The 18,062-nt window shown below is 38.1% G+C and overlaps 1 protein-coding gene and 1 pseudogene across 1 annotated transcript in view; one reads left to right on the top strand and one right to left on the bottom strand.

The window, feature by feature from the left end:
• LOC126259407 (ATP-binding cassette sub-family C member Sur) overlaps positions 1-18,062 on the bottom strand; it is a 377,896-nt gene that overhangs the window by 78,952 nt on the left and 280,882 nt on the right. The window contains exons 20-21 of the mRNA XM_049956187.1: positions 3,671-3,828; positions 125-320 (exon numbers count right to left, since the gene is read on the bottom strand). Coding sequence (XP_049812144.1) covers positions 125-320; positions 3,671-3,828 — 354 coding nt within the window. The remainder of the gene's footprint in view (positions 1-124; positions 321-3,670; positions 3,829-18,062) is intronic.
• Positions 4,828-4,945, top strand: LOC126203678 (5S ribosomal RNA; annotated as a pseudogene).

The following is an 18,062-nucleotide window of genomic DNA, read 5'->3' as shown; positions in this document are numbered from 1 at the left end:
AGTTTCCTTTATGCAACAAAATGGCATGGGCGTACAGTGCAAATCCAGATAAATATAAAAACACAAAAAGCATTTGTATACACATTAAGATTTAAATTTAGGCAAATGATAAAAAATTACTTACTAAGGCAATTCCTAGCCACCTGTTTCCAGCATTCATAATGAGGAAGACGTTTGTATGACAATCCATTCTTTTAAACAACAAATCTGCAAAACGCTGCTGGTGATTAAATGCTCTGATAGTTGTCAAACCACCTAATGTCTCTGAGAAATGTGAAAATATAGGTGATCGTGTGATACTGTCTAGTCTCTGCAGTTCTCTGCAATACAGTTCAAATATACAAATAAATAAATAAAAGTATTTATGTTGACTGCCATTCACTTACGCTTACAGTTAAGTGTACATGTATTCTAAATAGGAACTAGTCACTAACAAGAAGTTACAGTTTAAGATTTCTGTAAGAGAAGTACTTATATAAATTCATATAAAATTTAAGTTATGAGAAAATTAAAATAATAACAATACAGAAATTACTGTAAATTATATTGCATCTCATTGTGTAAAAGAGCAGAGAAAAGTATGCCAACCAAAGGTATGTTTTTGACAACAAATCCCTTTATCAATCACAATTACAATGCTAAATGTCTTTGTTCAACAGGTTGTCTAATATGGTTGATACGTGGCTACTGTTCACCACAGAAGAAGAATAAAGTGTTTCTTGTTGTGACCAAAAACTGTTACTCTAGCTGATTTACACAGGAGAATAAAGAATAAATTTGTGTCAAGGAAGGAAGTGGAAATCGATGGGAAGATTTTAAAATGAAGAACTAAAACACAGTGACAAGCACTGTAGTGGAAGACCAATCAGTTGTCAAATGGGCTACTGATGCTGTGTAGTCAGCACAATTCTATGGTCATTCTTAGATCATTGTTGAGGAAATTCCAGTAAAATACAATGTGAATTATGACATGCTATGGATATATGAAAAATCTATGTCATTTCTACACACTAAAAGTTTGTAGATTTGCACATGTATATAGAGTACTGCTGTTTCACAACCTTAACCTTCTAGTATCTCCAAGTACAAATTTTGCTGCAGTGTAGCGATCCACAGCTGCCATGTGGGGGGGGGGGGGGGGGGGGGTAACAGTTTCCATTTTTACTGGCAACCACCTTCAACCCATTTTCCACATCCTCCTTTTCCATTTTAAAGCTATTTTTCACCTCCTCCAAAGCCTTTTTGCAGTTCCTACCACATTACTACTAGGTTCGTGCAAAACTAAAGGATGAAGATAACTTTCACATCAATATGTAACACAGCTTGATGAAACTTGGACCATACATAAAAAGAACTGTACAGCATAGTATAGAAGGTAACTGAGTGAAATATGCAATGATACAAACAGAAATTACTTTTACTCAAAGACAATAATTACACTGAAGTCACCACGATTTATGATAGTACCCTGGACATTACAAAATGCAAGACTTGGTTCTTAATGGGGTGTGTGGTCACCATGGATGGCAATGCATGCTCTGCAGTGTGGCTCCCATGCTGTTGACAAGGTTGGTAAGGAGTATTTGTGTTAGGGCATTCCATTCCTCTACCAGTATGGCTGACAACTGCTGGACAGTCTTTGGTGCATGTGGACATGCTGCAGTATGTCTCCACAACACATCCCACATGTGCTCAATGGGTTTTAAGTTGAGGGAATTGGCAGTTCAGTGTGGTCACACATTGTCATCCACAAAAATGAAGTCACAGCTGAATGTTTCCCTGAAAATATACACACGAAGAAAGAGTACGGTGACACTACAATGTTGATTGGCAAATTCAAAGATTTGGAGGTCAGTATACCCATGCAATATTATGTCTCCCACCCCCATAACACATAGACAACAAAAACAATCTCCTGGGTAATATGCTCATGCAACATTATGCTTCCCAACACCATAACACCTAGACTACCAAAACGATTATGTTTAACAGTGTTCTTGGGTACATTATGTCTTCTCATGTCTCATCCAGAGACACTACTCAGACTGTACCTGTTCTCATACACTCTTTGTTTATTCAATCCCTATGCTCTCAGCACCACCACAAACAGTGCCAATGATGTGTAGGTGTCAATGGAACACAACATACTGGTCATCACACAAGGAGACCACACCCAAGTAGTTACCATGCATGAGATTGTGTGCCTTGCCATTCTGTTAAATGTGTTTGCAATTGCACATGCTGTTTGATATGGGTCCCTTATTGCCTGTTGCACAATGTAGAAGTCATCTTCTGCTGCAGCTGACCATTGTCAACCAGTTCCTCTCCTTCAGGCAGTAGTGGTATTTCAGAATGCTACCTATGCACATGAAACAATGCTGTGAGCAGTATCAAACTCCTGGGTTACACTGGTCACACTTCATTCTTCTTCCAGTTTACCAATGATTCTACCTCATGTGAAGTCATCCAAATGTTTTCTCCAGGCATTGTTGTAATAAGGAACACCAGCACTGCAGATTGACACACGCTGTCTTTTCCCATTCCTTCAACTGCCTCTTACTGCAGGGCAAGTCCCATTTGGTGCTATAGTCAAACAGACCTTAAGCCAAGTGATGTAAGTTTTCTGTGGACTGCTGGAAAACCTCCAACAATATGCTCTCGCACTTTCATTTTTTTTCCATCTCAGTTATTAATATATTATGTTACATCCTTAAGTGTTGCAGATCAGAGTACCTTCATCTTCATAAGAATGACCTATTACATCCACACATACAACTTCCATTTTTATTACCAAATCTTGAAACAATACTCCAGGATAATATGGAACAACTAAACAATATCCTCTGTGAGGGCTTACAACTTCCATTTTTACTACCAGATCTTGAAGCAAAACTCCAGGATACTAAAGAACAAAGAGGGCTTAAAGTATCTTCTGTCATGCTTTGAAATATAGCACCATGAACAATATCTTTTTGGAAGACATGGGCGTGTCCTGCCTATTGCACAGATTCATAATGTCACCAGTGGCAAAAGTACTCTTGCCATATATCAACTGTTCTACAAGTACCGCACAGTTTTGTTTTCTGTGGGCTTCCACACTAACATTAGTCTCAATATTGCAGAGGCAGGAGGTTGGTTCCACATCCTTCTAAACTGAATCTCTGAAAGTTCTCATCCTGCATTTGCATCCCCCCCATCACTTATTCTAACTGTACACAGATCATTAGCCTTATTTATTGTTGGCTCCAGTTATGAATCCACCAACTCCCTCCTTATGGTTTCTTTAGAATTCTCTACTGAATCTTCCCTTCACACTTTTCCCATCGTGTTGCCTTTCTGTGTACAGCCTGCCATTACCCTCTCCTGTTCCTATTCTATCCCCTACAACTTGCCTCTTGCATCTCTCGCCACTCTCTTTTGTGTGTGTGTGTGTGTGTGTGTGTGTGTGTGTGTGTGTGTGTGTGTGTGTGTGTGATCTTATTTTTTATGCTTCCATCCCTTGCTCAAGATTTATGGTAATTGGTTATCTTTTGCAAATGCTCAAAAGAAATTTGCCTTTCCCATACAAGCAAGGTATTAACTATATCTAACAAATAATGTATGTAAATCCTACGTTGTGATGAAACAAAAATAGCTGAATGATAAATAAGATAAAATTTTAGTTTCCTACCTTGAAGAACATCTGTAGAACCTCTGGACGACATAATAAATTATGCATATTGGAACTGCAATCAGAAGGAACCATGGTGTCACGATGGCATTTACGAATATTGCAGACACACACAGAAGTAAGAATTGCACCAATCGCTGAATGGATATTGCTATTTTCTGCAAAAGAAGGGAAAATGTGTATCAAAAATTATCATGAAAGTGTAATCATGCTAAAATGGCAAATATCTTAGTTTGATGGACATGAAACATATAGAGAAGAAGAAAGTATATACTGCTGCACAATTTGGAGGTGCAGTAGGTGTGTGGAAATGATATGTAGAAAATATGTTCCATACTGCAGACAGATTTTTTATAACTTGCTATCTTGAATTATTCTGAAATAGTGAAGAAATTGTTACACAAATTAGTGTGCCAATAGAAAGCAGACCGATGGTATTGACTCACAATTTATAACTACTGTGTTCCTTTGGAGGATATGTGTGCACATTGGCAACTCAACAAATTTCCCATCTTCAAAATAACCATAATTATTGGTACCGTAGTTTAGGCCTTTACACCTGTTTGAACACATTACCATTATCAGAATTCATTTTCTATTCTTACCTTTAAATATAATTTTTATATTTAATGCACAGTTCTTGTATCCATCACTGAATCATGAACCAAGATTAACTCACCTTAAGAAACTTCTCTCTGAAAATGAAAAGTTCTACATTTTAATTCTTGTCACCAGTCCTGAAGTGGTGAATTTTGGAAATTAGTATAAATCAATGAGTTTATCTTTGAATAAATATAAGTTTTAGCTTCCATTGTAGGAATGAAACTCACAAGAACTTCGTTAAGTCACTTTTCTCAATAAATACTTTACATGACTTTTTAAATGAAAATTAAGTTAATCATTCTTTCCAATTAAATTTACTTTAATTTCAATAAACCAGTCTGCAAAAATGTGATCCATCAAAGTTTTGTGTATGTAAATGAACCATACTAACATAACATTAAATGGTAGGATATAAGAAAATAAAATAAAAGGTACTTGAAATAAAAAAGCTAACATTTTGATATTAAACTGTTGCCATATTAATTCAAATGCACTTTTGTCAAAGTTATTTTGAACAGTAGTCTTACTTTACTTTACAGTCTTTATCACGATATGCCAATGGCCTTGCTGCAGTGGTAACACCGGTTCCTGTCAGATCACCGAAGTTAAGCACTGTTGGGCTGGGCTAGCACTTGGATGGGGGAGCAACCGGTCTACCGAGTGCTGTTGGCAAACAGGGTGCACTCAGCTCTTGTGAGGCAAACTGAGGAGCTACTTGATCGAGAAGTAGTGGCTCCAGTCTCGGAAACTGACATACGGCCAGGAGAGCGGTGTGCTGATGATATGCCCCTCCATATCCGCATCCAATGACGCATATGGGCTGAGGATGACATGGTGACCTGTTGGTACCATTGGGCTTTCATGGCCTGTTCGGGAGGAGTTTAGTTTAGTTACCATGATATGAATTTTCAGTACCTGTTTCCATGGTTCTTCATGTGTCTCAATAATTAGACAGACCAAACACACCACTATGTCTACTGTTCAGAAATCATTCCTGATGTACCATTATATAATTATTGCAACATCATATTTTTGCCTGGAAATAGCTTGCCTCCATGGCTATAATTTAGTAGAGACAACTATTAATATAAAATAACTAATTATCAGCTTCCACAAAAAATGCATCTACATTAGCACAAAATATTCAAAACTTGAAGTACACACCATTATGTGACCACATTCAACTACTGCTAGCTGACTGCTTTTCATTTCAGTCTCCTCATTCCGAAGAAAAGGTGTTCCAGAATGAAACACAAAGAGGGCACCTGACAACCCTTATAACAATGCTGTCCTCTGTGCCTGGCTACTGTGCACTCCTTCTGCAGAAAAGGCTTACCATACATGGAAACATGCCATGAAAGAATGTGCCAGCTCACCAACCTAATAGCTTCCCTATTTCACAACTGAATAATATCACTCTTTTCAAAATATTACATTATTATTTCCTTTAGAAGCACTCAGACTTTACAGTAATGTTTGATTTAAATTTAGAAGTCCTTGGACAACTTTAAAAGCGCTGTGCATGGTAAGCCCAGCATTGGAGACTCCCATTTAACTGCCTGTGAGCGAGTGAGATTTGTTTTCAGAATTTACTACCTCGGGGTTTCTGATAACGTTATGCCTCTAGATCTCCCCTGACATATAAATGTCTGACCTTGAAGCATGTATTCCCCATGATTTTTAAGTTTTGTTTGTAACTGTAGAAATGAGGAAATCATAATTTGCTAATTGATGAGAAGCCTTTCAGATATTTAATTTTTAAAGCAGCAAAGGTGATATGCAATATCTCGGAGGCAGAGTTTTATCATTACATGGAATTGCTTTAACATGTTCATGAGAGATTTATAAAATGATTATTGTGCATACAGACGCTGCTATAGAAAATGATGACAAAGGAGGTGCATATGAAAAGATGTAAGACACTGTTGGAATGACTGTGTTCTAAAATACTAGACACATTCTAGTCCTATTCACACATAAATTTGAAAGTATTTTTCCCATAAACCAAAGATTTTGTGAACGGGGTGTATTTTCAACAAAGTCATCCAAATGTATAAATTTATTTGTTTAGCAAATTTTATTTTATTTAGTACAATGCATTAGATGTTGTGAGACGTTTGACTTCAATCTTTTTTCATCTAGAAAAAATATTAATGTTTGTATGTATATGTACAAGAAATTCATACATTGACTTATAGAATGGAGCCATTGTTATTATATTTACCCTCTACAGATTTCTCAAGTGCATTGTTATTTCCTGTAAAATTATGAGACAGAATTTCTGCCCATCATTTTACTTCAGGAGGTGAAAAATTTACAGCTGGCAATAGACACATGTAAAAGTAAATGTACCTTTAACCTCACTACAAGTGAGTTCCTCTCATCCTGGCATCTGATGGATCTGTCTGTCATTTTTGACTTTTCCCAACCTGTTCCTCTCTCCTCCACAAGGAAGGAACATATAGTTCCCAAAGCTAACCAGCTGCCAGAGACTGCAGTCATGTATGTGTGAGTTGCGTTTGCATGAGGGTGTGTGTCATCTACTTTTGACTACAGCCTTGTTGGCCGAAAGTTTATTTGTGACAGTCTTCAGTCTTTTTGTTTCATACATACATAACAGAGAGGTGGTTTTCTTTTTAGTATTTTCATACTGCTTGCACATTATCGCTACCAATAATGTTTCATCAACAGTCTATTGAGACACTGCTATCACAACAAAATGATTTCTATCTGACAAGTTGCTGGAAACATTGGTAAATGCATCTGAAACTAAGATGAATATTTCTGATGAAGAAAATTGCACAAGTGATGACTGCATCCATCTTACATCTAAATCGAAAGACACTTCGGTACCTTATAGGGCAATGTGCAAGTGGTTCAGTAAAAGACAAAAATGTCATATAGAACTTAGTAACTTTTTCACAAACTGGAAGATCAGCCATGCAAACATTATAAAACTGACTCCTTGTCCTACAAGACATGCTGTATCCAAAGTAAGTGGTATAAAATCATCTTTTCAAATTATTATGAATGATAATATTCATAGCTTTGTGGTGGAAATTACTAATATTGAGGTGTAAAAGTTTATGGTAACAGCTGGAAACAGTTAGATAAAATTATATTTGAAGTGTATATTGGTTTTACACATTGTAACTGGCTGGAACACATAAATCATATGGTGAATTAACAAAGAGACTATGGGATCCAGAAACAGGCAGAGCCAACTTTCCTGCTATAATGTCACAGAAAAAAAATTCTGTTGCATCTCATGTGTGTTACACTTTGATGACAAGTCTGGTCAAAGAGCATGAAGAGTATATGACAAGTTAGGACCTACAAGAGTTCAGTGGGAAAAGTGGGTGGATATACTTTTGAAATTGTATAATCTTGGCACAAATGTAATTACAGATGAGCAAACAAAATCTAAATTTAAAATTATGATAACTTTTAATAATTTATGAGTACTTTAATACTCCCACTATGAACAATATCAACAGTGGATTGGATCCCTACTATTAGCAATGGTCAGGTACTATCTGAGGCATGAGCAACGGATCATGTAGGTCCAACTGACAGCGGCACAGAGCTAGATCTGGTGGTCGTGAATCAATTTTAGTAGTAACCCACAAAAGCTTGTAATGCAACAATGTCACATTTACATTTTCACAGTGTGTTGCCATTATTTGCTATAGCATTAGTAATGATTGTTTCAATATCAAAATGGGGAGAAAGATGTTGCAAGACATTTGTAAAACTACACTGCAATTAACAATCGAACCTTTTATGTTATTGTCATTCTCTCCCTCACAGCATGGTTTCAGGGAAGGCTATTCAACCGAGAGTTCAATATTTGAATTTCTTAATGAAACCTATGCTAAACTGGATGAGAGTGAATTTGTGACAGGCACATGTCTTGATTTATCCAAAGCTTTCAACATCATTGACCATAATGCCCTACTGCAGAAGTTTGACAAATTAAAAATTAGAGGTATATCCAATGAGTGGCTCAAGACACACCTATGTGGATGCAAACAGGTGGTTGAAGTGCAATATACTGATCATAACAAAATCAGCTGCTACTGTTCAGGATATGAAAATGTGAAATACAGTATTAGGACCCATTCTGTTTCTCCTCTATGTCAGTGATCTTGTATACTACAAATATTGCCAAACTACCCTTCAATTTGCAGGTGAAATGAGTTTCCTCATTAATGGCAAAACAGAAGAAAAACTGATGACTCTGCTATCCAAAGTGTTGACAGCACAAAATTTCTGGGACTCTGTCTCCAGGGCAACACAAAATGGGAGGTACACATTGAATATCAGCAAAGAAAACTAAGCAAAACATGCTACATGATGAGGATCTTAAAAAGTTGTTGCAGCAAGGCCAGCCTGTTAACATGTACTACTTCTATGTGTATTCTGTAATTAAATATGGCATAATCTTCTGGGGCAAAGCAACAACAAATATTAACTTTTCAGGATGCAAAAGAGAATATTAAGAAATATTGAAGAAGTAAACAATAGGAAATCATGCAGACCCATATTAAAAAAATATATTAACTCTTCCTCCTTGTATTTTTATCTATGAAATGTCAGTTTTCATAAAACAATATACTGATAGACACACAGATATCTTATTAAAAATGAAGATATACATGCATACAATACTTGACAAAAATCTGTTCTTCACATGAAGCAGGTGAGAACACCGTTGTGCCAAAAATCACTCTACATATTGGGATATTTAAAAAAATCTGCCAAACCATATTAAACCAGAAAGTAAACTCAGTAGTTTTAAGACTAAACTAAAGGCATATTTAATTGATCATTGCTTTTACGGTCTGACAGAGTACCTATAAACCAAACAACAAAAATAAATATGTATTATGAATAATCTACTTTGTCTCTAATGTTTATTGTACATATGATTCTTTGTTAAATTACTTAAATATCTAATCCCTTGGAATGCAACACAAACTGTATTTTTTGTTAACTTCCTGGCAGATTAAAACTGTGTGCCGGACTGAGACTCGAACTCGGGACCTTTGCCTTTCACGGGCAAGTGCTCTACCATCTGAGCTACCCAAGCATGACTCATGCCCTGTCCTCACAGTGTTACTTCTGCCAGTACCTCGTCTCCTACCTTCCAAACTTTACAGAAGCTCTCCTGCAAAACCTTGCTGGACTAGCACTCCTGAAAGAAAGGATATTGCGGAGACATGGCTTAGTCACAGCCTGGGGGGTGTTTCCAGGAAGTTTCTTATCAGTGAACACTCTGCTGCAGAGTGAAAATCTCATTCTGTATTTTATGTTGTAAAGACTTAACCATGTCCAATATCCTTTTATATAGTCTATACATGTAGGATTAGAAGTACTAAATAAATAAATAAATATTTATTTATTTAAGTATTTAAATCAAACACTTCTGTAAAGTTTGAAGCTTCCTGAGAGAATAATAATTTAATATGTTGAAAAGACTGATATTCAGTAGCAACATGGGGAAGCTATTAGGCCAGTGAGTTGGTACATTTTTCCCTGGTTGTGTTTCCCTCTCTGGAATGTCTTTTCTATTGGAGGACTGCACAGTAGTCAGGCACAGAGGAGAGCTTCATAATAAGGGTTGACAGGTAGCCTTGTCATTTTTCATTTCTGGAACAGCTTTTCTTTGGAACAAGAAAGACAGCAGATACATTGAAATGAGAAGCAACCAGCTAGAAATGGTCAAGTGTAGTCACATAATGGTGTGCTCTTCAAGTTTAAAATATTTTGTGCTAACATGAAGCAGTTTATGGTGGAAGGTGATAATTAGTATTTTACAGCAATAAGTCATTTCTATCAAATTGTACCTTTGGATGCAAGTTATTTCTAAGCACAAATATGATGTTGCAAGAATTATATCATGGTACATCAAGAATGGTTTCCAAATGGTAGACGTAATGGTGTATTTGGTCTATCTAATTACTGAGAGAAATTTATAATCATGGAAACAATTCTGAACTAAATTCTCAACTGCACTGCTTCAGACAAGGCAAGGTACTCACAATTCATTTCGTAATAATGTTTGTAAAGTAAAGCCAGACTAGTGTTAAAAATAACTGTGATTAATATGGCAACAGTTTAATATCAATTAAAACCTGTCATAAAGTCATTAATTATTTGATGGAAAAGTAATTGCATTTAATATTATTTTAGCCTGGTTCATTTACATGTGAACTGCGTAACTTGACTAAACTCAAATGGTTCAACTGGCTCTGAGCACTATGGGACTTAACTTCTGAGGTCATCAGTCCCCTAGAACTTAGAACTATTTAAACCTAACTAACCTAAGGACATCACACACATCCATGCCCGAGGCAGGATTCAAACCTGCGACCATAGTAGTCGCGCAGTTCCAGACTGTAGTGCCTAGAACCGCTCTGACGAAATTCATTTGATAGTTTGTTAAGATTGAAGTAAATTTAACAGGAAAGAATGTTTAATATCATTTTCATTTAAAAAGTAGCATAAAGTGTTTATATGAAAAGTTCTTATCTTGTGAGTTTCAATCTGGCAATGAAAGCTAAAATTTCTATCTATTCAAAGATAAACTCACTGATTCTATCCTGTGAAATGATCGGAGTAATTTTGAAAATTCATCCCTGCAGAGCTGCTGACCGGAAGTAGAAAGCAGAACCTTTCATTTTCAGATAGAAGTTTCGTAACATCAGTTAATCTTGGGTTTAGACTCATCAGTGGATGCAAGCACTGTGCATTAAATATCAAAATGGTACTGAAAGATGAGGACAGGAAGCAAAGTGTTTAATTTTCTTTCTTCATTGAATGATCCCTAGTTTTTCACTAAATGCTATAGAAAAGGTACACTAGTCAAAATATTTTACTAACAAGGTTACACATGGTTATATTTGTGAGAGAGTTTAGTTTAAATCTAAAGTATTCTCAAAGTAGAAATTTGTTATTCCTTGCAAATTCATAGCTAGACACTACGTAAGCCATTCAAGGCCACAGCGAGATCATGCAGAGTTGCATGCATGATTAGCCATTCATAATAAAAGATGGCGAAAGTTCACAAAAATTACAAACAAGAGAGATTTAGGGTAATTATAAGTTCTTACAAGTCTCCTGTCGCTGCTATCTGGATTTTGACCATTATTGGTATTCCTTCAGTTTACAGTTCACAACAAACTTGGCTTTGTCTATGGATTATGTGTTTATTTTGGGAATGGACATAAAGGTGGTAACAAGGTCTCACTCTATGGTGTTTATATTGAAATATCTGTAGCCGGTGCCAATGTTACTGGATCCCAAGTTTCTCGAACTTTGGCAGCAACAGCTACAACTACAACTGCAATAGTTTGTGGCCCAGGAAGAATGGCAACAACAACAGATGTCACTGCTACAGCAACTGCACAAAGAACAGCAGGACCTGCTCCTGTAGACCATGTTCATCAGAGCAAATAGTGCCATAGTGAAGTGTGATAGGACTGCCCTATTATCTACATACATAAATGATCTGAAGGGCAGGGTGAGCAGTAATATGTGGCTGTTTTCTGTTGATGATGTGGCGTATGGGAACATGTTGTTGAGTTACTGTAGGAGGATACAAAATGACTTAGACAAAATTTCTAGTTGGTGTGATGGATGGCAGCTTGCTCTAAAAGTAGAAAAACATAAGTTAATGCAGATGAGAAGGAAAAACAAGCCATAATGTTTGGATGCAGCATTAGTGGCATACTGATTGACACAGTCATATCAATTAAATATCAAGGCTTAACACTGCGAAGCAATGTAAAATGGAATGAGCACATGAGAAGAGTAGTAGAGAAGGCAAATAGTCAATTGGTTTATTGGATGAATTTTAGAAAAATGTGGTTCACCTGTAAAGGAGACCGCTTATAGAACACTAATGCAGCCCATTTTTGAGTACTGCTCCAGTGTTTTGGGTCATCACCAGGTTGAGCTGAAGGAAGACATTGAAACAATTTAGAGACGGGCTGCTAGATTTGCTACTGGTAGGTTCAATCAACATGCAAGCAGTACAGAGATGCTTCATGGAACCAAATGGGAATCCCTGGAGGGAAGGCAACATTCTTTTTGTTAAACACTATTGAGAAAATTTAGAGAACTGCTATTTGAAATTGACTGCAGAACCATTCCACTGAGGCCAATTAACATTTCATGTAAGGACCAAGAACAAAAGATGAGAGAAATTAGGACTTGTATGGAGGCATATAAATATTCCTTTTCCCTCACTCTGTATCTGAGTGGAACGAGAAATGAAATAACTAATAGTGGTACAAGGCACCCTCTGCTTGGTAGCTTGCAGAGTAAGTGTATAGATGAAGATGTGGACGTGACTCTGCAGCAACAGTAATATCAGTCATTAGCCATGGCTATGCCCCCACTGCCATTCACTACCATTAGCAAGTCTTCAGACTGTATGGGTTTGCTTATGTCATTTCTGCTAGACACAAACTGCTCTGATCTTGTCTTCCAGGAGACATTAGCATGAAGTGCTGCAGGAATTACGACCACGCTTGGATCCTAGTGAATCGTCGTCCAATTATCTCTGTAATCTGTTAAGCAATACTACTGTCAGCAGATGAAACTTGTTGTAGCTAGGCTAGAGTTTAATCAGTGTCATAAATAACATGGGCAGTCATATGCAGCAGGCACTGGCAATTTGCAGAGTCTCACATGCAAGTGCTATTTCAAGTGTCACAGCAGTATAATTTCGTATGCCAAATCATGGATTTGAGCTGTGAGTGTCCATCTTGCCCCTGACAGGGAGGCCACAGCCAAAGCTTTGGACAAGTCTGACCCTAGTCTTTGTGAAGTTCTTAAAAATGCTAAATCTTTAGAGACTGTTTTGGCAGCTCAGAGTGGGTTTACAAATGATATTAAATTTCCTTAAAAGCAGTTAGTCACCACCATAAGCAGCAGTCACCTGATAATTCTGACTTACCATCCTCTATTTATGTACCTATGTCTCTAAGTTCATAAGCATCTAAATCGCCTGTGTCTCCTGAGAGACTTAAGTACATTGATCGTTTTGCTGCTTCCTCAGCTTTGAGTGACCTATTTTGTAATGTTAACCGGGCAAGTCAAAAATGCTTCTTCCTTGGTGTTGCAGTGTACTTCATCCACATTGAACAAATTACACTCCCATCCATACTGCATCAGCGGGCATCAAGAAGCAGACACCTGCATTGTGGAGCAAACTGTTGGGTCTACAGCAAGTCTGGTAACATTGCACTCATGTATCAAGAAACAGCACCAGTTACGTGATCAGCTGTGGCATGACAGCAACACTACAACAGTTGGTATCATAGGTGAAGAGCAGGCAACCCTCCTGCTGACTCGAAAGTTCACTTTTGATTTCACACTGTTTGGCCAGTCCATGAAATTCCAGCTGGACACCAGTGCTGCTGTGCCCTTAATCAACAAGGACACATATCAGTAGCTTAGTTCACTTCCATTGTAATAGGGCTGGCACTAGGTGTTTCTTACTGCCACAGAGCCATTCCTTACCTCAGAGAACTGTCACTGGTGGCTAAGTACAAAACTGTTGAATGCATCCTAACCTTCTTAGTTGGGCACTCCCCTACTGTCACTGAAATTTTTGGCTTATATGCCTTTACCAGTTTTGTGTTCAAACTAGAGGACCAAGTTAATTTAGTGTCAAACACAGTTACATTTTCTGATCTGAATGCACTATGCACTTTCTAAAAGTAAATTTTTTGATCAATGCTTGGGGATGCATGTAATTTTATAGCTCATGTTTCTTTGAAGCATTCTACAATGCCCAAATTCTGCTGAGTTCATCCATTGCAGTTAGTGAGGCTGTTCAGGCAGAACTTAACACAGCTTCCGGACCAATGCATTACTCCCCTAGTCTTCACTAGTCCATGGGTGATGATTATGGTAGTCATTAAAAAAGCGAACAGAAAAAGCAAACAGATTTCAAGTATTTATGGTGGTTTTAAGTCCACTATTAATTCTCAATCTAATATTTATATCTATGCACTGCCTAACCCGGAGGAGCTGTTAACTGAACTGGCTAGGGGTGACTATTATTTGAAAATAGAATTAAAGGACTTGTATATCCAACTGCTGCTTGATAATGTTTCGTGTCAGCTGCTATTATTAAATACACCACTGAGCTTATACATGTACAATTGCTTAGCATTTGGGGTTGCAAGTGCACCTGTATCTTTCCAAAAGTATTTGGAACAGTTGATTCAAGGTATTCCCCATTGTGTTAATTGTTTAGAAGGTATTATTTTTACTGGGTCGACACACATAGAACATCAAAAAAATCATGATCCTCTTTTTAAACAGATCCAGGGAAATGGTTTATAATGTCATTTGGAAAAGTGCAGTTTCTTTGTCCCCATTGTCAAATTCCTGAGTCATATTCTTAGTCACAAAGGAAATATGGTCATGCATTACTACATGAACATGATCATAAAAATGTCAACCCATAAAATCAGGTATTATTCCAAGCTTACTCCCCAAATAGTACAGATTGTGCACACTCTCATCAGTTATACATGAAGGGCAATAAATTTCTGCGGTTAGCCTCCTGTCAAGAGACTTTTCAGTGCCTTACAGACAGTCCCAAGGCAGGTCTGGGGATGGTGCTCTACATTCTGTACCTGTTGTTGATGGTGGCAACAGATGCATCCCAGTATGTCATTGTGGCAGTTTTGTCCCCACAAGCTGTTGGAGGGTTCTGACCCCCCAATTGCCTTCACATCCAAAACATCGAACACTGGGCAGCTTAACTATTCCCGAATGGAGAAGCGAGCTTTGGCAATCATTTATGAGGTTAAGAAATTTCTTCATGGCAGCAAATTCCACCTGTTGATGGACCACAAACCCTTGATTTCCTTGTTTTGGGCATCATTCTAAACTTCCTGATAATATGGTACAGCATATGCTGTGCTAGGTATTGTTCTTGAGGGCATACCAGTATGAAATCCACTTTCGCCACACCAGCCAACATGCCAAAGCAGATACCCTGTCCCACCTTCCTCTTGGCCTCAATATGGCATTCAATCACCAGAATACTGTTTGTTTTTACTTGATCAACACCTACAGAACAACCCTGGATGAATTCCTTCTGATGGCGTACAACCTGTGACCAAGCCCTGAGGAAGGTTTTGTTGGTGGTCCAAAACAGATGGTCAGAGCCCATTTCCCACCAAGCTGACCTATTTTTTCACAATTATTATGTGCTACCTTACTGTCTCAACACCATGTAAGGCATCTTAACTTTGGCCACAGAGGGCTCTGATTGACAGGGTATCATTAGGTCACTGTTCTGGCACCACATTCTCCAGCTCCTTCATGCATCACATTGAGGATGACATGCATGAAAGCATTGGCCAGGTGGCTTATGTACTGGTGCAGCATTGATGCTGATATTGGACACACATGCCACTCCAGCCATGGCCACTTCCTTAGTCAGGGTCCCCAGCACAATGTTTTTTGCCATGGCCCCACACTGGCTATCCATAAGGTTTCACGTCAATTTGGCTGGATTATTTCAAGGAGCTATGTGGCTGCTGGTGGTGGATACCCTTTTGAACTTCCCATATGGGATTTAGATGCCATCCACTACCACCCTGCTGCCTACCATTCCTACCCTTGAGAGTATTTTCACCACTGAAAGGACTCCTTGCCCCCTGATGTCAGACAGTGGGTACCAGGGTTGTCACCAGCTGGACTTCTTGCCCTCTCTGTGTACGTCAGCAAGAACTCCACCCCTATGTCCCCATTTACTGGTGAGTGAGTGAGTTGATCACAGTTTAGAAGTCTATGGAGCTGGAACCAATCCCTCTGTCCCAACGTTCCCTCACCTTGATGGCACTCAGCAGTCTACTGCTGTGGATGTGATGCTGTCTCCACTGCCCCCACAGAGCTGGACTAGGCATCCTGATGATGTCAACATCAAGCCTATTGTCGTAGATCTATCTGCTGGGGGAGAGTGCTGCCTCTCCACCCACCCACCCACCCGCCCACCCACCCAGTGCTGGCATAAGCTGGGGTATTTTTGGCCCTACATGCAGAGACCAGTGGTGAGGGATTTAATATCTCTGCAAAGCAGATGAGATCAGCAGTGAGTCTGAGGTATTACAGCTAGCAATAGTAAGATACTACCAGATGTATGAGCGACAGGAATGTGAGCCAACTGATAGCAGCACAGAGCTACATTTACTGGCTGCGAGTCAATCCTAGTAGTATGCCGCACGAACAAATCTCGGATAGCTGCTATTTGGAATCTGACTTGGCTGTGGACTTTGAATTTTGGTTACCATTATTTGCCTTCCTTCAGTGTTCAGCTAATGACAAACTCAGCTTTGTTTATGGATTATGCATTTGTATCAGGAGTGGATGTAAAAATTATTATATCCTTAAATATCAATCTGGTCATCATGTGTACAGCTCTTTTAAGGAAAGGATTAGGGTTATCTTGTACTTCATTTGTGTGAATAACATCAATTTTTCGTAATATCATTTCCCAATACATTTTTTTTTTTTTTTAAATACACATTAGCAATCCGTAACATGGACGCACACAGTGAAAGTAGCACTTTTAGTATTTGTCAAAAAACAGTTTACATGACTGCCCCTGTAATAAGCCTAACGAATCTCTTTTGGATCTGATGGACCCCTCATCTCCTGGAAGAAGGAAGTAGCACAAGCTCAGTTTAGGAAGGAGGGGGAAGAAAACTGCTTGTGCTCTTTCAAAGGAACCACTTCAGCATTACCTTAAACAATTTAGGGTCATCATGGAAAATCTAAATCTGGCTGGCCAGACAGGGATTTGAAACATTGTCCTCCTGAATATGAGCCCAGCGTTCTAACCACTGCTCTACCTTACTCGGTCTGAGTTGCTGGAGAGTTTCCCCAAATATTCACCATATTTCAGATATGTATAAAAATAAGCAGAGAAACAATTAATAACAACTTTTTAGTATACTTAAAAGCTCACTCAGCTTGGGGTTTACTTGCTTGCCTCATTTTAAATCACTCTGAATCCAGACACCAAGAAACCTATTTTGCCACTCTAGTTACAATGGCTTAGCTGCTTATAGTGACATCTTGACAATGCAGAAATTCATTTTGACAGCTGTGGAAATTAATTTATACTGTTTCTCTCTTGCTCATGTGAGATAACTTTTACAAGTAATGTTGTGTCATCAGTAAACAGAATTGTTTTATGTGAATCAGCATGCAAGTTCACATCACTGATATAAATAGGAAAAGAAGATCACATATTACTGACCCTTGGCAACCCCATGCGGACTGAGTGCTCTGTGGAGAAATAATCTGAAATTATTCATAGTTGTACCATTATGTGTTCATATTTTCTTTTTACTTCTAGTTGTTAGAAATGAACAAATCTATTTATCTGATAGGTCCGTAATGCATTTAGAACTATATTGTGGTTTACCATGTCAAAGTTCGTTAGTTACTTAGTTCTTTGAGTGTTCCATGGATCACATTTGCAACCATTACATTATGTATAATGAGTCTCTTTTACAATAACAGTGATCTTCTCAGTGGAAAATGTGGCAATATAGGAAAAGAGAAACACTGAACATAGTTAAGTAAAAATCATTATATACCAGTTGTCCCTCCTAAGAGTCACAGATGCACTTTCTCTGATGTTTTATCAGATGTTTGCAATTTATTTTTGCAGTATGTAGGTGGAGTCAGCCCAAATAAGTACTGCTCATCACATCTTTCATGTGATGTCCATTGTCAATGAGAAGCAGTT

The sequence above is a fragment of the Schistocerca nitens genome, chromosome 1 (assembly GCF_023898315.1).
Source record: "Schistocerca nitens isolate TAMUIC-IGC-003100 chromosome 1, iqSchNite1.1, whole genome shotgun sequence".
NCBI lineage: Eukaryota > Metazoa > Arthropoda > Insecta > Orthoptera > Acrididae > Schistocerca > Schistocerca nitens.
Note: the sequence above shows the minus strand (reverse complement) of the source record. Positions and strands in the feature narration are given on the sequence as shown.